This window comes from Monopterus albus, unplaced genomic scaffold, assembly GCF_001952655.1.
Source record: "Monopterus albus unplaced genomic scaffold, M_albus_1.0 scaffold269.1, whole genome shotgun sequence".
Classification (NCBI taxonomy): Eukaryota; Metazoa; Chordata; class Actinopteri; order Synbranchiformes; family Synbranchidae; genus Monopterus; species Monopterus albus.
The window spans coordinates 264,406-289,815 of NW_018128149.1; the positions used below are offsets into that span (position 1 = coordinate 264,406).

Consider the following 25,410-nt stretch of genomic DNA (forward strand, 5'->3'; position numbering starts at 1 on the left):
TCGTGAACCGCACGGCACAAGACGTTCAGTCAGACGGTCAGTGGTACACCTTGCTGTCTTACTAGCAGGAGCAGTGCAGGTGCTGGGACTGCTGCTGTGTTGTTGGGTTCTTTGCAGAGGGTTTTCCAGCTGGCTGCCCTGAATCTGTCTCAGCCTTTTTCAACCTCTCTAGCCAGATGGGAAATATCAATACAACATGTATTTAGAGGTTTGAACAATTTTAATTCTGTCTTCTGCTGCGGCCATGCAAGCTGTGCAGAGACAGACCTCCCTGCCCCCGGAGGAAACGGGCTGACTCAGAAGGAAACAATGTGCTTTTCATCTTGGTTATTCAGAACAGGATCATAAATCTCACTGTGAAAGTACTGGGGCAAGTGGGTGGCGGGACATGCTCATGGGTAGTGAAACATTCATGCAACTGCACGGTAACACCTTCACTGCAAAAGACCTGATCATTCACTTTAAGGCTGGAGACATTTAATGCAACCAAGAGAAATTCAGCAAAAGCAATGATGTATTTTCACCACATCAAACAAACCAGATGTGAGAGAACAAATAGTCTAAAGACTTGCTGACTTGGCACTGCACTACGGGACCTCGTGCAGTGGTGACACTACAGGCTTTAAACTTTTCTTTCACATATGCAGTGGTACGCCCAACACCTGTACCCATACTCCGATGTGTAAAACTTTAATGGTTTGGATTTACACTCCAAAGAAGATTATAAATGTGAATGCCAAAACTAGCAAAACACTGTTGTCCTAAATGTGACTACGCCTATCTGCTGGCAGCGAGCACCGCTGTCTAATGTTGGTGCAACTGCAGAAAACATGTCATGAACGAGTTTATTAGTGAAGCTGATATCACTGGGTGAAATGTGAACACACAGCTGAGAGTCATCTCCATGGCCAGAAATAAAGGTTCTCTTGCATTTGAAGGTCTTTGGCGATCAACAGAACATGAAACGTCACAGGTCACCTGAGCTTTATGGGAACTGGGCTTTCATTGGCTGATGCTAACCCAATAGTCCTCCAGTGTTCCCCCAGCATTTCTCTCTGCTGTTTCCAAGACAGATCTCTGTGCTCCAGAAGGAAACTCGCTGAGTCAGGAAGGAAACAAGGTGTTTGTTCTTCACCTGAGTTAGTCGGTGGAGGTTCATAAATCTCACTGTGAAAGTATTGGGGCAAGTGAGTGGTGGAACAGGCTCCTGGTTAATGAAAGCATGTGAAACCGAAGGGCAACAGCTTCACAGCATCATCAGATAAAAAAAAGATTACACTGCCAACCTGTTTACTCACATTTATCAAGGTCACACTTGGAGGGATGTGCAGAAGCCTGTCTGAGCACATGGAACGGCTGTGAGAGCGAGGTACCTGCAGCGTGAGTGCACGATTAACATGCAAGCGCTGATGATTTTTGTAGAAATTAGTATGAAAAGGAGCTTGAAGTACTCGTTATTTAGGAGCTACTCAGGTGTGAACAAGGTGGAGCCGCCCTCTCTGTGTGGCTGTCGGTATTTATATGGAAGTAAAAAACCACCTTAATGATTAGAATTTTATCAGCACGTGAATAATAAGTTTTGAAATGACACCACTACCACAGGTTGTGTTGCAGTGAAATATCAGAAAATATTTGGTCTGAAACGTGAAGTAGGGTCTGAATTCACTTTTTAGATCTGAACCGAATCGACTAAACCAGAACAACCTGAATAGTTTTTGAATATTTAGGCATGAACATCTTTGATCTGAACTTGAGAATCCTAAAATAATATATAGTGAAAATCAAGGTTATCAAATTGATTGATGAGAATTTCACAAAGTGAATTTCAGACTGTTCAGAAAATGATTTTCAAAGTAAGCAATAAATCCAGTGGTATTTAAATTTCAAAACTAAACACTGAGAAGTGATAAAATGTCAAAATCCATTATTCAGGTGCTGATGAAATCCAAACCACTATTTCGGTTTTTGCTTCCACACAGTTCCAGTTCAAAATGAGGCTGTGACCTACATCTTCTGGTAAAGATGCCATAAAGTACAGCTTTTCATGGATGAAAAACATTTTTTGACTTTTAGGGCAAGTCTAAGAATGTGCGTCTGGCAATTAAAGCTCAAGATCCACTTTTGTCTGGCTGAAACTAAAGATTTTCTTCCACTATCAAGTAATCAATAAAAGCAAGCGCATGCAGCACCCTGAAGCTGTCGGCCTCTAACACCAGTGGGTCTGTTTTTAGGCACTGGCCAGAGTCGTGTACGGCAGCTGACCTGAGGATTCGACTTGAATCGATTCAGTGTTAGACCTCACGCTTTAGGTTTTATATTTCATTTTTTGTTTATGGCACAATGTTTTTATTGCTCTGTACATGTAATGATGAGCACAGTGCAGTGAGGAATGTAATGTTTGTGTGGAGTGAGCTCACTAAATCAAATCCCCTTCAACTATGCTGAAACAGCAGTAAAGTATTGGATCGTGATTAGTCGGCAAAGATGTCAGAAAATATTGAAAAATGCCTACCGAAGGTTTCCCAGGTAAGAAACGCCGTGTTCTGCCTGATCAACAGTCCAACACACATATTTGCAATGACATAAAAAACTGCAGTTTCTACTATTTGAGAAACTGAACCCCGAGGATGTTCAACATCTTTGCTTAAACGATGATGGTTAATCTGAATTGTGGTTAATGACCAATCTCGTTAACTATCCTCTTCTTTGAGGATCCTCTCCAACTTGTGTGTGTGTGTGTGTGTGCGCGCGCTTACTGTCTGGGAAGCAGTTGTCCGGATCCATGGCCTCTTCAGCCATCTCTGAGTACTCGTCCTCTTCCTCCCCAGGCTTCCTCAGGTCCACCGTGCTGCCCTCTGACAGGCTCATATCGTCTTTCTGCTGAATAAAACAGCAGGAAACAACCGATCACAAACATGAATAACTAATCATGTCCACCACTCCTTCCTCTGACTCATTGATGTGATGCAATTAGGTGAAGAAAGCTGCAGGAAAAAACCAACCGAGGAATATATATAGCTCACTAAATCCACCAACACTCTGCTCTCAAACACTCAGTCACTGTATTTAAACCGGGAAAAGTTAAAAGGTTAAGTAAATCCACTGTTAACACATTAGTCTTTCCATGCTGCCCTGTGATTGGCTGATAAATTTGGATGTTTGAATGCTACAGAAATCTTCCCCATGGTGGCACTGCTGCTTTCATTTGGCTCAGTCTGGTGTTGTTTTGTATTTTCTACTGTCCACAAAGAGGAAACCAAAACCAACAAAGAGTTCATCTGTGTCTAGTTGAAGAAGAACCGCTTGTTAACAGCTGGGGACAGTACAAGGTCACACAATGCCGGACACGGGGCTTGATCTCCAGTCGTCTGTGTGAAAGTCACGTGTTTGTTCTGTAGTTCAAAACCATACACCTTCTAAATGTTAGCCTCCCGATCCACGACCCAGCTCGGTCGGTGGCGGTAATGCACCCTGTCGTCATTTGCCAACCGCCATGACACACCAAGGACCAGAAAGCAGAGGACGACACTGGGCTGCAATATGACAAACCATGTCACAGTTTTACAGATGTTACTGTGACACCACTGTGTCTGATGCTGTGGACCAGTGTAGCTATCGTACATCTTCACGTGAGACTGGGCCACAGGGGTTCACAAGGCTCAGTGATGTGCGACTCACTGGCAATGAGACTCTGGATCAGAGACTGCTGTCCTAGTCTCTGCCTCATCATAAGAACACCTCATAACTTCTTCCACCACCTTTACGGTTAGTGCTTGTACATCAGTGTTGTTCTAAGTTTTAGTTGGTTGTGTGATCATCGGCATCGTTCTGCTGCAGAGTTAACGTTACATAACTGACGGGAGTCCTGGCTGAGACAACGGGGGCGTCACCTTCCAAAACCTCCCCCTGCAGCCAGGTCACCTCCACTCTGAAAGATCCCGGCAGAATCAGACATCAGGAAAGCCCCGATTCACCCCCCGATCCCAACTGACTTCAAAGGTTGCTGTTTGCTAAGCATCATGGGAGTTTAACTTGACAAAGGAGGAGAAAATGGAGGGAGAGGAGACAGGCTGTGTGCTCACTGCTGAGGAAGGAAGTCTGGCAAGTTTTGTTACAGGTCTGGAGAAAGACCCAGCGGGGAGAGCGCATGTGCTGCAGGTGTGTGTCTGTGTGTGTAGACAGGTGAGCCAACTACCTGAGTCAACAGCTAAGTCATGAATACATTCAGAATCTGGAAGCAGAGCGCGGCCGCTGTGACAAATGCAAGCCTTGGACACACACACACACACACACACACACACACAAAGGTGAAGTCAAACAGACATAAATACACACCTAATCTCTGACACACACACACGTGAAACAGAGCTGCACAAAAACTGGATAATGCAACACACACACACAGCAGCCTCGGGCCACGAGCCTGACAGTTGAGAGAGGTTTGAATGTATTTCTATTCATAAGCTGTTTCTATTGTGAAGCCAGGGAGGGCCTGAAGCATATTCACAGTGTGTCAAGTAATAAATCAAATGTAATCTGATTACTTCCGTCACAGGATGAGACTGCAAAAACTTCTGCAACGCTGCTTCCATCAGCTTTAACAACACACTACACATGAAGTTAGTGGCCAAGAAGTGGGATCGCCGCTTCACTGGCACACGATGCGTCAGACGTTCACCTCTCCACTGTCATAAAACCTCTGAATCACTCACAGCAGTTACATATATTAAATCTACAGAGGAGTCTGTTTGTGTGCTTTCCATTAACTAATTTACTGTCCAGCTTTGTGTTTAATAAGAATACCGAACAAGCCGATGTCAGTGAGAAGGTTAGTGTCACAGATTTCATATTCTCAACACTTTTCACTATTTAAGTCCTGACTCTTTAGTAAAAGTCTTAAGTCCACCTCCTGTTTTGGAGGACGTATTTCACTCCGGTGGTGATAGTTTGACAGAAACAACTTACAGTAAAGGACAACAAGCCAACGGTAATCACATAGAAACCCTGACGTTCTCAGTAAGTTACAAAACATGTTAGCCCGACTGCTGTCGTGGTGTGAGCTACGGGTGCTTGTTCATGCCTCCCTCTGTTGTTACACACCTGCAGCTGGACTCCTAAAGCCGCTGCTGTGCTACTATGTTGCGTTCATGGTCTAAAGAAGCCAGCAAAACCACATCATCTCGCAAATAGCAGAGATGCAGTCCTGAGGCCCCCACTCTCATTTGAACACTGTATGATCACAGCCAAACACAACATGGTGTGTTTGTGTGTTCCTTCCAGGTAAATGAGCTCTCAGCCTCCACAGAGACCGCGGACACTTCAGTCACTTGGGGGTTTTGCACGGTTCGTCTTCACTGGGCAAGACGAACAGCATGTTTACCCCTAAAAAGGACATGGACAGCAGATCATGTCACTGCTTTCTATGATTTTTTTTCTAAAAAATATGCACAAATAAGACACATTTCATAATTACAGGAGGCTGAGAGGAAGAGGAGACGATGGGAGAGGAGACAGCAAAGGAAGTAGTGAAGGAAGGGTTATTCAGGCATCTGAGGTTCCTAAAATGGAAGTCCTGCTCTCTGTTGTAGGTGACTGAGAGCCGGAGCCTCAGGTTTGGGTTAAAATAAAGACTAGTCAAAGGAAAGCTATGGATTTGAAAGTGGAAAATCGCCTGTGTGAAAGTCCTGTTCTGCTGCTCGCCCGTCCACCCACCTCCACTGGCGACCTGTCATGATTATTACGGCTGCTAGAGGTTACCTAATTATAACATGTACTGGTGATATGCACCTTGTGGCCTCATGGAAGGTGCAGTTTGCTGCTACTGACACATAATTAGGGGCTTTATAAGCAATAACGGCCATTTAATATGGTGATCATGTTCAAATCAGCCGAGTGAAGCTTCAAATAAAACACTCTGGTTTCTGGGCTGGTTTGGATAAATCAGCAGTGATGAAGCAACACAGTGTGTTAAACTAACACATTGCATTTACATTGCAGATTCATGACCGGCTTCCTCTTCACAACAACACTGACTCATGCAACTTGGAATAAATTATCATTTCTACAATTGTTAAAATTTGTAGATAGAATTTAATTAATTCTGTTGATTTTATTAATTTATGTTATATAACATCCTTCACTCTAAGGAATTACATTCATATACAACTAAACTGCAACTGCAAAAACATTTAGTAGAGAATGTAAAAGAATTAAATCAAACTGGCAGATGAGAAGCCAATTTCTGTAATTTCACAATAGTTTGTGCGTTTGTACGGGACTTTGTTTGTGAGCACAGAGGCAGGATGTTTTGATGTCGACCATTTCATACGTACACACAAGAGAAATCAAAGCAGCTGCTGTGGCGTCCCTCCCCCACCACCTGTCGCTGCCAGCTACACCTGTATAACTCTGCAGGTCCTGGGCTCTACAGGGGGCAGAGGTCACCTGCTAGAAACTGCGGGGGCAGAGGAGAGAAGTGGGGTTTCACAGCTGCAGCTCCAGGGCAGCTGACACAGAGGACGCCTGCCACACAGACAAAACACATCCAAGGCTCCAGCTGCTGTATGGGTTTGGGGCAGAAATGACACAGACATGTAGTCTAATGGGACCCGACTGAACCTGGTCCCGACCTGACATTAACTCAGTTCCAGTTGGTTCTTAATCTGATCTAAACTGGGTTTAAACTGGGTCTGATTCCAGCTCTCTCTAAACACCGGAGAAACATCCCCACATAGACATTCACTGCGAGCAGAGGAAACTCATAGTTGAGCCTGTTAGTCCCCAAGCTGGATCAGCTTATTCATCTGTTGTTGTTCCGCACGGATTAAACACACATCAGGAAACACACCATTGCTCAGAGTGACACGTTTCTTCATTAGGAAACGCCAGACCAACCAACAACTTTAGTGTTTATCTGAAGTAGCAAAACTCAACTGCACATGTGCAAGCTCTCTGCTCTGTTTACAGCCCACCAGTTCCTCACATTTTCACGAAGATATAAATGTTTTGAAAAGGATTTAAAATGAACAAAATAGGACTCTTCCAGACATTTCAGGGTTGTGTGGTTTTTATTTTTACCGCTGGAATGTGTGAAGTGCAACTTTTGACACCAGCCACTACAAACACTCCAGTGTAACCTCTGATCTCGGCTGTTGACCGTGCCCACCTCGACCATCTGATTCAAGCTTTATGAGACAGTAAAACCACGACCAGTGATTTATGGTGCCATTAAAGCACAGATCAGCTATTTAATCATTACATAACCAAACACAAGGGCTATTAAACCTGGAGTGCTAAAGCAGCTTTCTATTTGCACGGAGCCGTTTGTGGCCTGAAAATAAATCACATACAAGAGACTTGGAGGGAGAGGAGAGATGGGGTGAGAGATACCGGGAGGTGGTGAGGGAGACGGATGATGATGGCGGGGATTACAGCTGAGAGGCAGAGATAACCAGATACATTTAATGAATGTGAGTTGTATTAGCATTTAGCGACAGTGGTTGTTAGCATTACCGGTAGAGTCAGTGTTGTGAGAAGCTTGTATTAGCACGAAAGTGGGAGGGCTGCATGATGGGCAGCTGGAGTCAGAGCTGGCTTTAGTAGCAGCCAATCAAACCAGCTCCTTTCCCGTTCAACAGCATGGCAGAAACCTGCCTCTGACTGATGTCACTGATGTCATGATATGATTTATTGTAGAAGCACTGCACATAAATATTTACTCCGCAGTCTGCTAATATGACTTTAACCAGCTTTCATGCACGGAAAACAGAAAGACCGGCCCTGGAGCCAGCGGCAGTTCCACAGCTGCCTCCAGTGTGTGAACTATATGGGGGCTCTTTGCATTTAACATTATAAAAGCTTGTTTTTAAAATGATAAAGAAGTATTGCAATCAGTGCGTTTATGGTGTTGAGCCAACCGTGACCTCCAGCAGCCTGACTGTGGTCCACGAGAGCGCACGGCCTCTTAAGGTGGAAGCTGTCGAGCTGTTTCCCTGAGCCAGGCACCAGACCTGGCAAGCTTGAGGCTTGCTGGGCGGCTCTCAATGTGAATGTGAAGCAGGACGCTGTGAAGGCTGACCTTGATTCGACTACAGGGAGAGACTGGGAGCAAGTGAGCTGTACCAGAACCAAACTGCTGACTAGGTTTATTCGGATACCAGACTTCTCGCTGTACATTATTTAACTAAACATCTAGGTCACATGCTGGCGAACACTTATTGTGTGAAACAGTAAGAAATCACTGCACATTTATGTTGCTGAGCAGGCAAAGAGGCTCGCCCAAAACAGGCCCCGTGAATAATTTACACATCAAAATTTTAACAAAAAACAGGCAGCCATGTTTATTACTCAAAAAAATGCCTGTGTGGGTTCAAAAAGTACAAGAAACTTATTTATTCCTATTACTGAGACAATAATAGTCACAACTTTTGCCAATTCTTCAAATGTTTGTAGATTTGAAGAGCGTGCTGTGGACATTTGCACTGCAGTGGGTGTAGAAACAGTAAACTACAGAGAGAACCAACTTCATCAGAGCAAGGTGAACCCTCCCAAAGCTACGACGACAGAGCATAGAGACACAGAGCGGCTCAGACTCTGACTAGCACGGTCACATTAATCATCACGTCTAAGCTTCAGCGACAACTTCTCATGCTGGCTGTACAACAGACGACTGACGGTTCTGTTCAGCACTCGCACATTGACACAAGGCTTTTTTAAAGGTGCGCATAAAGGAACTAAAGGCTATGCTGTGACTGGTCTGAGCACCTGGTTCCACAATGTGGGTGTGCTTCTTGTCAAGTGCAGTGTGGGGAAATCAGAGACGAGTGTGTAACAAGAAGAACATGGGCTTAATCACAGAGGTGAACATGGGTCTGTTCTCCTCTGTTGTGTCCAGTGTTCAATGCTCAACTCAATTAAGAACAGAAAAAATCAAGTGAGATGTTACAGAGGGAGGGAGACAGAACAGCCTGTCTGCATCACACACACACACACACACACAGAGGAAACAAAGCTTGATGATAAAGAGTTGTGAAGGCAGTGCTGCTGTCTGACCCCCCCACCCCGCACCACACACACACGCACACACACACACACACTGGACAAAGCCCCGGGGGTACGCTCTTGAGCTTTGTTCTGTTTGCTCTGCCCTTTCACACTGGGTCAGTGTGTGTATTTACATTTCACCTTGCGCCATGTGCAGATACAGATAAAGCTGAGCTGAATAAATATGTGTAACTATAATTTGCTGGTTACTATATGTGTCGTATGTGGAAAAGACCAAATGTCTGGTGTTTCACAAAGCTGCAAAGATTTTAGAAACTTTTAAGAATTAAAAACAAATCTCTCTAAATGCCAAAACATGTTTTCTCTCCTGTTAACTGTCTCATTGTCTCACATTTAGCCCACACACACACACAGGGTCGAAACCACTGTGGCGGAGAGAGAGAGAGAACAGGTGTACAGCATGATGAAAGAGGAGAGGTGATGATGAACTGAGTCAGCACAGGTGTGTACACAAACACGCACACAGAGCATGACACAAATCTGTCATGTCACGTTAAATACAAAGAGAAGAGACGAAGCAGCCCCTCTTCTTCACCTCCTGCTGCATAAACACACACACACAGATATAAGACTGTTTCATAAATGTTACACACTCTTATGAAGAACACACACATACATACAGGCACGCACACATGCTTGTTTTTGTCCCTACACAGACTTACACTCATGTCCAGGAGACCCATCCTGACCGCAACTGCCACTCTCCTAAATGTAACCAAAGCCGACACACGGTCTAACCTTACACCCCATCATGTTCATACAATTCGACCACAAGTGACTTCCAGTCCCTGCCAAGAGAGTAGTCCACAGATTTTGGGCTGTGCATGTATAGAAAAACAAGGCCACACTCATGCTCTAGCTCATACTGTCCACACACACACACACTAATACTGAGCCTTTTAGGACAAACAGAGCACCTGTTTTACCTGAGGGACCCTCTCACTGCGCTGAGTCACCCCATCCATAACAAACACACTGTTTGTAGGCAGCAGCTGAGAAGGACTGTGTTGACAGGAGACACAGGCGCCTCTGACTGACACCACCAACAGGCCGTGTGCCGCTGCAGCCACGTCAGCAACCACACAACTGTGCCTTCTCTTATTTCATATTGATAAATACCTGCTTAAATCTTTGCCTCACATAAGAGGTCTTTTCATGCTGGAGGTAAAGTCTGTGTGTTTTTTTTCCTTTCACATTAACAAGGGATTTCGCCATGCAACAAAGCAGCATTACAATTTTTAAATTGGCCTTGGTCGAGCTTTAATTCCTGAACCTAGCAGGAAAACCCTCCGTGTTCTGTAATGAAATGGTCTCATGTGTCCTGAAAGATCAGCAGCTCGAGAAGAGAAAGTTCAGGGTTGGCGTTAAGTCTCGGCCTGTTTCAGCGGTGCAGGTCAATGCTGACATCACCTCAGACTTCCAACCACACACACACACACACACACACAGATGTAACCTCAGCTGATTCACACACCTGAACGTGTTTACGTCAGACACAGGTGCATGTGTCTGTGAGTCAGATCTCCTCCCTACCTGCTCTTCCTCCTCCTCCTCCTCCTCGGTCTGCTCTTGCTCCCCCTCCTCCATCTCCATCTCCATCTCCACCTCTTCCTCTTCCTCCTCCTCCTCTTCCTCCTCCGGGAACTCCACGTCCGACTCTCCAGGAGCGATCGGGACACTGATGGTCAGGTTAGGGTTGGTCATATAGCTGTCGTCCTCAGGCGCCACATACTTCTCCACATGGCGGCCTATGGCAGAGACAGACAGGAGAAGGTTTAGTAAAGACAGTTCTCACTGAGTGTTATGTTATTGTTGTAAATGGCTTCTCGAAAACTCCTGGGTGGTGCATTCATGGATGCTCAGGCAGCAGAGATTTGGGACAGTAGAACAGATTAATTAGTCTGAGTGACTCTGCGCTCTGCTGTCCACTGCTGCTCAGTGTCCGTTTCTTGTCTTTTTTGTTTCTTGTCTTGGGGATGGTTCTGATTCTCTTTGTAGTCAGTTTGAGTCTGTGGTCATTTTGCATTGAAAAATTCATCCATGCTCATTAGAGCGTCACAGCTATAACACAACTCATGCTCACTTGGTTTCTATAGCTGTGAATTCCCTCACCGTTCACTTTTTGTTTTAATTTTTCTAACAACATAGCTGAGAACTATGGTAACGTCTGCCATATGACTCAAATCTGTGGTGTCCCTGCATCCTTGAATGCCACCAAATGTAAAGGAGTCCTGGCTAGCGATGGCATTATGAAGCCAAATGCTGGACAATGAAAACTGGACAATTACATAGATTATTTTTAATGTGATTGCTGTCACATGTGTCACCTATGACAGCCCCGTTGGCCTCGGTGTGAATGGTGCTCAGGCGCTTCAGCTTCATCATGGCTTTGGCCTCCTTCCGCTTTTGACGACGGCGCTTCAGGTTTCCATTAAAGAAGTCCACCACCTTCATCACACACATGATAAAATAAAAGAAAGAGAGCATGAGACACAGATGGTCAACTGGGCGGCGGCACGCTCTACAAACACTAGTGCACAGGTTGTAATGACAGGTAAACTGGCTGTCAGACAGTTTAGCTGATAGAGACGTAGACGGGAACCTGTCTGCGGCACCAGGCCAGGCCTCTGGTGATCCTGTGGATGGCAATATGCAGGTTGTTCATCTCGCCGTCGTCGTCTGGAGCAGACAGATTGTCAGAGCTGAAGCTGCTCAGCAGCAGCGCCAGGAAGAGGTTCAACAGCTGGAGACAGATGGAGAGAGACAATGTGTTTGTTTCACCTTTTAAAACATCAGCTGGTGAGTGTAAGAGCCCTTAGACCCTATCACCAGGGACGTGCAATAATACTTGGTGTGTGTGGCCCTGGCGTCACTCACATGGCGGGGGCTCGGCTGATCCCAACCATGTAAACCACTGAACTTTAGAGTTATGACTGTTGGTGTAACGTCAGGAAGTGAATACAAGTCAATGTAGTGTCCCCATGTGGGATGAAAACAAACGTGTGAGATCGAGCTGCAGAGCCCCATGAGCAGCATTCAGAGAAATCACACCAGGCTCGTTCGGCCGACGACACACAACATGAGTAAAAACAATTAGGATTATTAGCAATATTAGCTAATGATGTGTGTTGGTGGAATGACAAGTTGTGTCGCAGCTCACTCCAGTAGTCAGGTGTTACTGGAAACCAGTTTTCCCAGTTCAGAATGGAATGAGGAGCTTTTCAACCCAGTCTCTCTTGACACCTGGTGTCACGGTTGATCCCTGAACTCAGCTGGAGATGTTGGCAGCTTAGGCAGTACATGTGAAGACACAGCGTGCTGATTGATTATTCATTATTATTATTACAATTGTAGCAAACTGGCCCACACTGGTCAATGTTCAGGTCCTGGTCACTGCTCATGCCGCTGTTTCACCTCGGTAGAAAAGACGGTGTGGCTTTAAATCTGACCTAGGTGCCACTGAAGACCATCCGACCTGGTCATACAACTGACAGAGGTGAGTGTGATCACCACCGTGTGTGTGTGTGTGTGTGTGTGTGTGTGTATTGATCGCAGCTGGTGGTGTGTGTGCTATTTATGCTGCTGATCGTTGTGCGGATGGCACAAGCCCACTTTCATGATCTAAAAACACTGCTGACTGGTCTTCGTCGTGGCACAGACCCAAACAGCAATAGATCAATGCTGCTGATTGGGTAACGTGGCAACGTGCCCTGACAGCTCATCCAATGACCTTGTTGCTTTCCAACGGCCAATAACACATCACTGGCAGAGTGGACCGCACAAGCTGTTTGATCCGTTTACTCATTGACCCTGCTGATACACAGAATACGTAAACAAGTATACATTTTTTTTCCATTGAGGGGCAACCGGTAGCAACCTGCTGGCTATTTCTGATTACACATTACACGCACACTGCATCTGGCTGCCGCCTGGTGCCAGGGGCGGTGTGCAGCGGACTTTAGGGCTAAAGCTATAGTTTATAAAATATTAAAGAATAATTTTAAAGAAGCCCATTATAATTTATCAGAGTTTTTAACGTCTACTCCTCTATCATCATTCGGCGTCGGCCCCTCACAAACCGGTATAAATATGGAGAAGAGCAACGACAACAACGGGGTCAGTGGAGAGACCAGGATGCTTCACATGTGGTGGACGTTTATGATCAGGCCAAACTGGAAGGAACATATCGTAACCCAGCAGTATGACAGGAAACTGGGCCGGTTGACCGTCGCACACATGACCTGGTTGTTAGTCTTGTACCAGAGACGTTCACAGGTCACAAAATGCAAAGCCAAGTCAGGTCTGAAGTCTCTAATGTTTCCGCTGTAATCCATCTAATCCAAGAGCATTTTCTTCTACTGAAGTGTGTTAACCAGTAAAGGTTTATAGTGCCTCAACACTGTCTGAGCCCACAGACCAACAAACTGCAGATAAACATGGAATCTAAACACAGATATTACACACGTCCAGGGTAAATTTCCAGAGCTGCGCAAAGTGGCAGCGGGTTCCAGCAGCTCTGTCCTCTTTTGTGTTTTTTTCCATGCTTTCTGAAGTTTTCCATTTTTGCTTTGTGTTATACTTCTCTCTGTAGGCCTTTGTGAAGCTGTGGTACTACGAGTACAAATTTTTATTGTGTTTGCATTGTGTTTTATACTTTTTCACCAGTCCCTCTCCAACAAGATGGATGAGCTAACGGTGCTAACGAGACTGCAACAGGAGTACAGGTAGAGTAGCCTTCTGTGCTTCACGGAGACCTGGCTGAACAATGACACTTCTGATTGTGTGGCAGAGAGCGGTAAGAGGAGGGGGGTTAGGGTTAAAAAACACAGTTGTCGCTTTATTAGGCACACTAAGCTGAACCTAAGTCAGTCTGATCCAGCAGCGCTGCAGTAAATCCTCCGTCGTAAAGGTGATAACGTTCAGTTTGTTGCATGGTGATTTATGACTTGTTTAGTTTTGTCACTGAGCAAAACCAGGAGCTAAAAGAGGCTACTCGGCTCCGTCCAGCCAGTGGTGGTGGCAGGATCAGGGGACAGGTCTCAGTTCACATTCACTCCATGATCTACATTTCTTTTTTAAGCTGCGTTTCATTTTCATTAACTTGTTTCCCATTTCTTTAACTGCACTCTCTCTCTTTATGTTTTGTGTTTGGAGTAGACTTTGAACAAGTTTGTGATCTGCTGTCATATCTGGGTGGTTCCCGGAGTTGAAACAGGATCTTACATGGTCAGCTGGACAGTCAGGAATCCTACTTCAGACTAGCTCCCTCTGATCGGCTCTGGGTTTAAGCCATTAGCTGGTGCTAGCTGCTCCTTGGCACGGGGGACGATTAGCGGTACAGAGCGCTGAGCTGAGTCTGCCCCGCCTCTGTACTGTCTGCAGACCCTCATCACTGATGTGTCATGAATTACTGGTTATTGACCTCCTTCTGCTACTGGTTTAGGGATACTGGTGAAGTTTCTGCTGGGGCCTGCACACATTTGAAAATGCCAAGACTTTCCCAAAGGCTTCGAGGTGAACGTGCTATGGTAAACATTGAGAAGATCTCAACAGATCTTTGCTTTTATTTGTCCTCAGTCATCCAGCAACTGTGTTTTCATGACTTGTGTGCATTATGCACTTGAATTAAGATTTAAAACAGAAAAGTAGAAAATGTTGAGATGACAACACTTGTCAGGCGACATGTTCACTGTATAAATCAGGTGTAAATGATATTAATAAGAACAAATTAAGCTACATTTGATTGGTGTTATCGTGGGTTCCAGCAGAACAAGCTGTGACCGGCTGTTCTGGGCCCCTCCAACAATCAGCTGGATCACAGCAGTGATGTGTGAGAGGGAGAAAACACTGTGTCTGAAAGATGGAGTGCATGTGTGTGCGCACGCGCCTGTTTGCCAATGCATCAGACGCAGATGTGTTTGTTTTTGTGACAGTCAGTGCCATCTCTCTGTGCATCGGTGTGACCACCTGATCCCTCACATTCACCTTGTTTAACTTGTTAAACAGATTGTAGCGAGTCACACGGGGGAACCGACACACATACAGGCACTATGACACAAGGAAGGACAAACACAGCTGAGGCACTTGTTAACAACATGGATGAGAGAATTGTGTTCAGTTTCTATTGAGCCTATGCTCGTTAATATACGGTAAACAGGGTGGACAAAACAATAGAAACACCTGGGTCAGCGGTAGCATGAACTACAGCCTCTGAACCAGCCTGAACATCATCACCTTCATGAGGGAAGGTTTACTGCAGAACTATTGGATCAGACAGACTCAGTTTTACCTTAATAAACTGACAGCTGAGAGGAGGTTAATCAATATTCTCACTGCAAACAAGTCAGAGCTGGGACACGCTGAACCAAGCAGTCCAGCTCGTCTCTTACGTCAACGAAACTGAGTGAGTCCTGATACCTCTTTTAAAGAATCTCTACAAATCCTTTTGGCGCATCTGAAAAATATTCCACAGGTCTGTAAACTCCAGTTTATTTCCAGATCACTTCCTGAGAAGAACTTGGTACTAACTCAAGGCAAAAATAGCAAGTGATCAGCTGCAGTTGCTTCGAAATGTTAAGCTAGTACAAGCTTTTCATTCAGAGGACCAAGGTGGCGACACTAACCCTACTGACATAAAGCATTCCCTCGCTCCTAACCTTAACCATCAGAACCAAATGCCCAACCCTGACCTAAACCTACAGTAGCTCTAACCTGAGCCCTAAAACCAAGTCTTAACCCGGCCAAAATGTCCTCACTCTGCATCAAAAAATAAATATTTGGTTGCTGTGCAGCAAGCAGAAGGACACGCACGTCCCTGTGGTCATCACTTACAGGCTCCACACACACACCTACATTTCCAGGAGACTTGCCTTAACCAAAATGAACCTTAACCTTACACCCTGTCATTTTCATAAAATCTGACAAATTATTCGTGGGGCCCCGTCTCTGGCCCCCACCAGTGACTTTTATATAAACAAGGCCACACACACACACACACACACACACACCCACACACACAGCAGCATCCACAGAGCAGGAGGCGGTAATGATGACTGAGCGGTAACAGGATCTGTTTTTCGTGCTTCTCATCACAACAAACCTCCAGGAGTAAAGCCCCCTGGGAAAATGGTTGGTGACATGATAGATGAAAAACAAGAAAGAACCAGTAAACCAGTTGAGGAGAAGGAACGTGAGGGCGGGAAACGGTGAGCAAGGGACTCTGTTAGGGTTCAGTAAAGAGGGGTTTATCTCTGGACCTGGTTAGAGGCAACGCCGTGTTAGATGCTGCTCCATGAAGCAGTCAACCTTAGTTACACGTATAAATCTGACCAGGTGCATTTATCTCAGCGGAGTCGTGCTGGCGACGGCATCGGCGATCTGCACTACATTTAGAAGTCACGACAATACCAGACGAGAACACAAAAGCTCATTTATATGTGAATAAGAATTATTTGCTGTCAGACTAAATAAAGACGAGGGCAGTGAATTTATTAAAACACAACCATGTTGCGTTGTTAATTTGTTGGAAAACGTAGACCAATCTGTACTTTTTATACTGGGAGGTATTGGCCCAGCTGTTTTTAGCATTGTTTATTTTAACCATTTGAATCATGGGAAGCTGGCAAATACACAGGCCTCATCTGTGATGAACTTAATTCATGTCATCGAGTCACATTTAAATCACGTTACTGCCCATGTCCTCCGAGCCTGTGTGGTTTCCTCACATTTACCCAGAGCTGCTGAAATACTGAAGTCTCCATCCAGATGTTTCTGGTCCATCCACCATTTATCAAACCCAGAATTTGCACAATTACTCACTTTAGCACGGTTTGACTGTTCAAACTGCTGATGTGTGGTTTTCTGAGCAGCTCTGCGGGCGCTAATGAAAAGTCCTGATGGTTAAAGTTAGTGCATGTGTACAAGAGACTAACAGAGGAGTGGAAAAGAGTAAAAACAAAGAAGGGGAGGAAGGGGGAGCGTGTCATGGCAGGTGTGTTACAGCTGAAGTGCTGGCTCAGGGAAACACATTCAGCCGCTCGTTTGTCACGAAGAGAAGCAGCAAATTAAACATGCTCTCACCTGCTTCTGTCTGTGCAGCTGCACGCAGATGTGTGCACACAGACACACATGCATGGCACGTGTGCAGACACAAGGCCTGCAGGATGCAGCAAGAATTCAACGTTGAGAGGAGCAAAGGAGTCACAGTGTTTCTGAAGCTACTTTCACATGTAAAGACCAATAAAGCACATAAAACAAAGAAACATCTGGATGAGATGTTTCATGTTCCTGCTGTGCAAAAAGGTGGTACACTGAGGTGGAGGAAGACACAGGGCAAGTCCCTGAAACACGCCCCTTTATCAGAAGTCAGTTGGCAATTGGACGCTTCAGACGAAGGATCAGAGGAAAGGGCGTTTTAGTCCCATGTGGAAAAGATGCAAGTGAAGGAGACAGGGATGTAGTGAAGAGACTTGGGATACACCCATGCTGTTGCCCGCCACCAGACATCACTGACTCAGCAGACGTAACCAAACAACAGGAGTCGCTCGCTGTGTCCTGTGTGCGCGGCGCTGAGCTGAGCTGGAGCTTTACATCCTTCCTTCCTTTCCTCGTCTCCCTGCTTTCTTCTTAAACACAAATCTTTTCCCATCTCCCTTCCTTCATTCATAAAGTCTGTCACTTTCTCTCTCTGTTCTTTTCTTCCCTTTATCCATGTATTTTCCTACCTTCTGCTCGTCCTTCCTTCACAGTTCATTCTTCCTCCCCTCCTTGAACTTACTTTCTCTCCTGCCATCCATGATGCATACTTCCATTCTGTTCCTACATTGTGTCCTTTCATCATTCCTTCCCTTTTTCCTTATTATTTATTTATCCATCTATTCTACATGCTGTTATGCCTGTGCTCTTTTTTCCATGGTCCTTCTCTTCATTCATTTCCTTCAGTCCTCCTTCCTCCCTTCCTTCACTCCTTTCTACGCTTGATTTAAAAAAAAATTTTATTCTAGCTTCTGTTCTGCCTTTGTCACCTCTCCTCTCTGGTTTCCTTCATCCTTGTTAAAGGTTTCCTTTTCTCTTCCCTCATGTATTCTTCCTTGTTACACTCTGTTCTTCCTTTGAATCCTTCCCTACAAGCTGTGGCACTTATTACAGTCAGGGAAAAAATTTTTTGAACCCCAGCTGATTTTGTAAGTTTGCCCAGTAACAAAGAAATGATCAGTCTACAATGTCAATGGTAGGTTTATGTGAACAGTGAGAGACACAACAATAACAAAAAAAATCCAGAAAAATGCATTACAAAAAAAGTTATAAAGTAATTTGCATTTTCATGAATGAAATAAGTATTTGATCCCTTTGCAAAACATGCTTTAGTACTTGGTGGCAAAACCTTTGTTGGCAATCAGAGAGGTCAGACGTTTCTTGTAGTTGGCCACAAGGTTTGCACACATCTCAGGGGGGATTTTGACCCACTCCTCTTTGCAGATCCTCTCCAAGTCATTAATGTTTCGTGGCTGATGTTTGGCAACTTGAACCTTCAGCTCCCTCCACAGATTTTCTATGGGATTAAGGTCTGGAGACTGACTAGGCCACTCCATGACCTTAATATGCTTCTTCTTGAGCCAATCCTTTGTTGCCTTGGCCGTGTGTTTTGGATCATTGTCATGCTGGAATACCCAACCACGACCCATTTTCAATGCCCTGACTGAGGGAAGGAGGTTCTCACCCAAGATTTGACGGTACATGGCCCCATCCATCCTCCCTTTGATGCGGTGCAATTGTCCTGTCCCCTTGGCAGAAAAACACCCCCAAAGCATAATGTTTCCACCTCCATATTTGACGGTGGGGACAAACACGGCGTGTTGAGTTAATGCCAAAGAGCTCGATTTTGGTCTCATCTGACCACAACACTTTCACCCAGTCTTCCTCTGAATCAGTCAGATGTTTAGTGGCAAACTTCAAACGGGCCTGTAGATGTGCTTTCTTGAGCAGGGGGACCTTTACAGTACAGCAGGATTTCAGTCCTTCACGGTGTAGTGTGTTACCAACCGATTTGTTTGGTGATTATTGTCCCAGCTGCCTTGAGATCATTGACAAGTTCCTCCCAAGTAGTTCTGGGCTGATTTCCTCACCGTTCTCATTATCATTGAAACTCCACGAGGTGAGATCTTGCATGGAGATCCAGACCGATGGAGATTGGCAGTTAATTTATGTTTCTTCCATTTGCGAATAATCGCACCAACTGTTGTCACATTCTCACCCAGCTGCTTGGCGATGGTCTTGGAGCCCATTCCAGCCTTGTGTAGGTCCACAATCTTGTCCCTGACATCCTTGGAAAGCTCTTTGGTCTTGGCCATGGTGAAGAGTTTGGAATCTGGATTGACTGATTGCGTCTGTGGACAGGTCTCTTTTATACAAGTAACGAGCTGAGAGGGCTCCCAATGTCAGCTCGTTACCTGTATAAAATACACCTGGGAGCCAGAGATCTTGCTGACTGATAGGGGATCAAATACTTATTTCATTCATGAAAATGCAAATTAATGTATAACTTTTTTTGTAATGAATTTTTCTGGATTTTTTTGTTATTGTTGTGTCTCTCACTGTTCACATAAACCTACCAATGACATTGTAGACTGATCATTTCTTTGTTAGTGGGCAAACTTACAAAATCAGCTGGGGTTCAAATAATTTTTTCCCTGACTGTATATGAACACAAAGGTACATGTTTATCTTTCTATAGCACTACCACACAAGCTGAACAGTACAAAATGAGGCCATTTCCAAGGGGATAAATCACCTCACTTATAAATGGTAAATGGTCTTATACTTGTATAGCGCGTTTCTACGCTTTTACAGCACACTCAAAGCGCTTTCAAATTATTCGGCCATTCACCCATTCGCACTCCCAAGCACTCGCATTCACACACTGGTGACATCACCGGGAGCAACTGGAGGTTCAGTGTCTTGTTCATGGTTATTAAATAACCATGAGAGCATTAAGCTGTACAGATGAATGGGACTCTATTATTGCTTCTCACACATCATGATCCACTGACTGGTGAACACTAAGACTGCACTTCACTTTTCACTTCCAATTAGACATTTACAGACAGGTGACAGAGGAAAACCAGACTCAGGGTGCAGCTGCCCTACTAGGCCCAACTTAGGAACATTTACCTATGTAGTGGTTAATAATAAACAAGGTTCCAGAGGTAATATGTAATAGAACAGTATGTAGTTCTATATAAATAATATATGGATATTATTTGTAATAGTTGTGTAAGGATGTAAGGCTGAGCTATAGGGTGTACGGAAGCTTGATCTGTTTCTGGCGCAGGCAAGAATATCTTGGGCTGTGTCCCCCTTGTTTAGCCTATGGGTCAACATCTTGAGTGACTTCCTCCTCAGATAGGGAATGGATATATTGTAGCTGTAGCCTTATGTGAACTGTTCGTGTGCTCTGTTCAGGTTTAGAAAACGACCTAGATGTTCATGTACTGAACAGTTTAGACAATGCTCGGAAGAAGGTGTGTGAGGGTGGCTGGCATGGGGCCGCGTCTTCATGGCTCAGGCCATGGAGGGCTGTGTAAGTGCGAGCAGATAAAAAGCTGGGTTAGAGAGGAGCCTTGAGTGAGCTCAGACCTGGCCGGGGAGACGCTGACTGACTGTGGGCTGACAGACTGACTGACAGACTATGAACTGACTGGTGCCCTGACTTAATGCTTTATCTATCACATTGCAGGAGGAGAGTCTCTGTTCTCTGTTTCCCTAACTACAAGATTATCTGTTTAAATATTCAGGATAATTGCAATATTAAATGATCCTTTAAATTGGGATGGTTTGTCTGAATTAATTTAGTCGGCATCACACTCTAGCCACGACACCTATCACTTTCAGCACAGCATGAGTGTGAATCGCATGCAGTCGCATTAACAGATGCACAAGATTAGGACAGTCTCATGCTTATAGCAAGCATCGTAGCTTTACCACGGCTCTCGCCATACCAGTTGTGGGTTTGATGAAGCAGTGAGGAACATTAAAATAAAAGTGACCTGTGTCACCTGATGGAGACTGAAGCCAGCAACGTTACGCACCCCGTCAGGAAAGGGTTAACTCAGCGTGACCTATAACGCGTGATGTATGTACTGTGCACGTATAGTCCTGGCAGTCTTGTATAAACGCCTCACCAAATGCAGAATGATGCAGTGAGCAGGTTTCTTTTCGACGTGCAGAGCTTCACCTGGACTCTCAGGTGCAGGCAGGCCAGAAGACAACACTTGACTCCTGCTTTGGCAGAACAAACGGCCTGGACATGTTGTAAACGTAGCACATGCAGCTGGCAGCCTGTAAACCATCTTCCATCATTTCACTACAGCTGTGCAGCGACTCCCCCATTGTGCTGGGTGAAGTATTTGTCCAAATATTAAATGCTGTTGTGCAGCAATATTTTAGAAAGCTGATTCTTCAGAAACCTAGTTCTCTCATCCTTCTTTACATTTGTTTTTAATTTGCTTTCTTCCATCTATCCATCATGAGCGTGTTGCCAATCAGCTCCTCTTTTCCTTTCGTCTTTCATCGTTTTGTTTGTTAACCTCGACCTTTCCTCTTTGCTTCTTTCCTCCTTCACTTCAAGGATAAAAGGAGAAAGAATTCTCATCATATTCGCTGACAACTTGGTGAATTATTTTAAAATTAAGTTAATATTTAGCCGTGGTGTGTGTGTGTGTGTGTGTGTGTTGACCAGCAGTTATAGGCGCCTTCTCTCCAGTTACCACTTCCTGTCTGCTCTGAATGCATCTACGGACACACACACTGATGGACTGACTGATACTAGAGGTGTAGATGTGTTGTGTTTATGCTGGCTGGGGGAAGAGGCCTTAAATGAGGTGCAGAGAACACTGTGTGTGTGTTTGGTTGGGGGTTAGAGTGTAAGATGAGATGACAGATCATTATCAGAAAAAAGGAAATTTTCCTCTCCTCTTCCTCTCCTCCCTTTGCCCGGCAAGATGAGCTCTCTGTGTGTCTATATAAAATCAGTTGCACTGGTAAATGTACAACAAGAAACAGAGGATCGAGAAAGAGACAAAGGAAAAAAAAAAGTGGCACCAACCATGACCCAGTACATACCAATATGAGAGTCAGCGGGTGCTCCGGCACTTCCTCCCACCAGCCATCACATTTAAGAAACACCCACTATAATACATCTAGAATTTCTCTGAGAACTTCAGGTCCAAGCAAAAGCAAAAATATAAATAGCAGTCAAAGGTCACTCACCACCAGGTTGCCGATGACCATGACCAGCATGAAGACGAGGATGCACAGCGGCTGACCTGCAACCTCCATACAGTCCCACATGGTTTCTATCCACTCGCCACACAGCACCCTGAAGACGATGAGGAAGGAGTGGAAGAAGTCCTTCATGTGCCAGCGAGGGAGAGTGCAATCCTTTGAGATCTTACACACACAGTCCTGCAGGAGAGAAGAGTCAGCTCCGTGTAATCAGCAAGTGACGACCAGCCCGTGTCCCGGTCAGGGCTCAGCAGAGTTACCTGGTAGTTCTTCCCAAACAGCTGCATGCCAACAACGGCGAAGATGAAGACGATGATGGCAAGGACGAGTGTCAGGTTTCCCAGTGCACCCATGGAGTTGCCGATGATCTTGATCAGGGTGTTGAGGGTTGGCCAAGAGCGAGCCAGCTTGAACACACGCAGCTGGGAGGAAACGGAGAAAGGAAAAGAGACGTTTTTATTTATAAAGGTTTTTCTCTCAGACAAATGAGTCAAACAAAAATGAACAGTTTTCATGGCAAAAGATTGTTTTTGGTCACGTGATACAAAAACATCATTTAGTGTCACATGACAGCTTCTTGCGTGAGAACAAACAGGCGCATGTGTGTCCAAGCAGCGTTACATGTGGCATGGCCAGGTTTGACTTCACTGCTGAAAACGATCTCTGAGCAGTGAATGTGTTAATTCCATGTCAACAGAAGTCAAATTCTCCATTTTCCAGTGGGTTTCCATGTGTCCCACCTTTTTGGAACTTGCAACGTGGCTTTAACTACTTTATATTAAAATAAGTGGTCGGTGTGCACGCCCTCCGTCTGTAACAGGGGCATAAAAGGTTCTAATTATTAAGGGATGAACTTGGGCTGTGTAACCGACCAGTCTGAAGGAGCGCAGCACGCTGAGTCCCTCAACGTCGGACAGGCCGAGCTCCATGAGGCTGAGAGACACGATGATGCTGTCGAAGATGTTCCAGCCCGTCTGGAAATAGTAGTACGGGTCCAGAGCGATGATCTTCAGCACCATCTCTGCAGTGAAGATCCCTGAGAAAACCTGACGGACAAAAAGACCAGAAGAATGTAATACACACCAAATCACAAACATCTGATCTGCGCCACGCTGCACTCAAACATATGTTACTGCAAATCTAAGACATAGAATAGTATCATTCATGTAACACAGTTGGACACTTAGGCTGCCAAATCCTTCCCGAGTCCCATGTAGAGACCCGAGCCTTCACTCACAACAGCCCGACCCCGAGGCCGAAGCACAGACCAGAGCTCCAGAGTAGCTCAGGTGTGTTGGCGTTGTGTTGTTTCTCAGGTTTTATGCTTATTTTTGTTATCCAGCTCCGAGTCACCCACAGACCCTGATGGCAGAGGGCTGAATCATGCTCTGTCCCTAAACCACTCCCAGACTCTAAGGAAGTGGCCGGTTTATTAGGGACAGCATTTAGTTGAGGGGTGGAACACAGTGAACACACTGTGATGACTCTTCATCTCTAAGGTCTGCTCCTGTGGATTGATCTCTAGGCCTCTCAGCCTGTGTCGCTCTGCTCTGCATCGTGTGTGTGTTTGATACATTTATAGTGTGTGTTTGTCCAGCTGTGTATTTTGGCTGTTTCTGTGTTCTTGCAGCAGCAGCCCCTCTCCCTGCTTGTTGTTCCAGACAGAGGGGATCCTCGATGTGACACCGGCTACGTGACATACATGCGACTGTATATGTGTCTGTTTCTCAGCCTTTCTATTCATGTGTGTGTGAAAGTTTTGAGGTTTGATAGATTCAGAATGACTATTTTTGTTCATATGTGTGATGCATAAAATTACACACGTGCATAAAATCAGAGCCTCCTTCTGGGGTTACCTCTCTCTCTCTCAAACACACACACAGATGATCCTCTCATATGGGCTCATTAACTCTGTAGTGTGTTGATTAGCTACTCAACAATCACGCTGTTATTATTGCTGACATTAGGAGAGCCTCTCTCTCTTACTCACACACACTTCATATGTGTGTGTGTGTGTGTGTCACCGGAGGAAGCGTTCTCTGGATAAAAGTGAAAAAAATAAACAACCAAAACCACTCCGTGCTCATAGAGAAAAGCTTTAAACCAGCCTGTACAGAGTGTGAGTTTTAATCAGATGAGGTGCATCAGCCTCAACATCTTCATCACCAACATCTCAGCTCTGTCAGTGTGATAATGTATTGGGTCACTGATCAGTTACAAAGTGATTAAGTCAGGCCGAGTGACATCAATCAAATTAAACACAGTTCAGCTGTGGAATATCCACAGCGGCCTCTGGTCTCAAACAGCGCCCTGAGAGAACACATATATACACTCGCCTTACATTACAACACACCAGGGCCTAATCTGTACTGAGGACCGGCGACATCTCAAAAGCACTATGCATAAAACTGTTGGACCAGCTCCAAAAACCCGCTGAATGTTCACTGAGCTCCTGTTGCTTCATGTCGGTCCATGTCGACCATGTAAACACATCAGCTGTGTGCAGGGCTGCGACAGGTCAGCGTGTGCCAAAGTTTGGCCATCCTGTGCTCTGCTGGCGCCATGTAGGCCTCTCGGGTAATCCCTCACAGGGACACAGTCCTGTGGGCTGATGATGCGTCTGAGAAACAGGGCCCCTTATCCGGAGCTGTGGTGGAGCACAAAGTCCCTGACTCACAGACCACTGACCAGCAGTGTGTGTGTGTGTGTGCATGCTGCAGATTCATAAACAGGGGATGTCAACATCAGCACTCACTACTAGCAGTAACATCCGCAGAGAGAGGATGACACTGAGTGTGTGTGTGTGTAAGAGAGAGACATGACAGTTTGCCACAACCCAGCAGATGTAACAAGCACCAGCACACACACACACACACACCCATACATGTCTTTATGCCTTTGTGTGGCCCACGTTCTGTGACTTCTTTGTGAGGGCCACCACTTCTACTATAGCTACAATGGTGCAAAACACAAATCTATCATGAGGTGGCAATAGAGAATCAAAATGTCACTTCAGAATTCAGAAAACTCAAAATAAAAAAAATCTTTTTCTTCTACACGTGTGAG

General features: G+C 45.2%; 1 protein-coding gene across 2 annotated transcripts in view; it reads right to left on the bottom strand.

Moving 5' to 3' along the window:
• LOC109972753 (sodium channel protein type 5 subunit alpha-like) overlaps nt 1–25,410 on the bottom strand; it is a 78,106-nt gene that overhangs the window by 37,032 nt on the left and 15,664 nt on the right. For both annotated transcript variants that reach the window (XM_020621865.1, XM_020621864.1), the window contains 7 exons: nt 23,217–23,390; nt 22,605–22,766; nt 22,330–22,524; nt 11,666–11,806; nt 11,352–11,511; nt 10,597–10,811; nt 2,757–2,880 (listed from right to left, as the gene is read on the bottom strand). In XM_020621865.1, the coding sequence (XP_020477521.1) occupies nt 2,757–2,880; nt 10,597–10,811; nt 11,352–11,511; nt 11,666–11,806; nt 22,330–22,524; nt 22,605–22,766; nt 23,217–23,390 (1,171 nt within the window). The remainder of the gene's footprint in view (nt 1–2,756; nt 2,881–10,596; nt 10,812–11,351; nt 11,512–11,665; nt 11,807–22,329; nt 22,525–22,604; nt 22,767–23,216; nt 23,391–25,410) is intronic.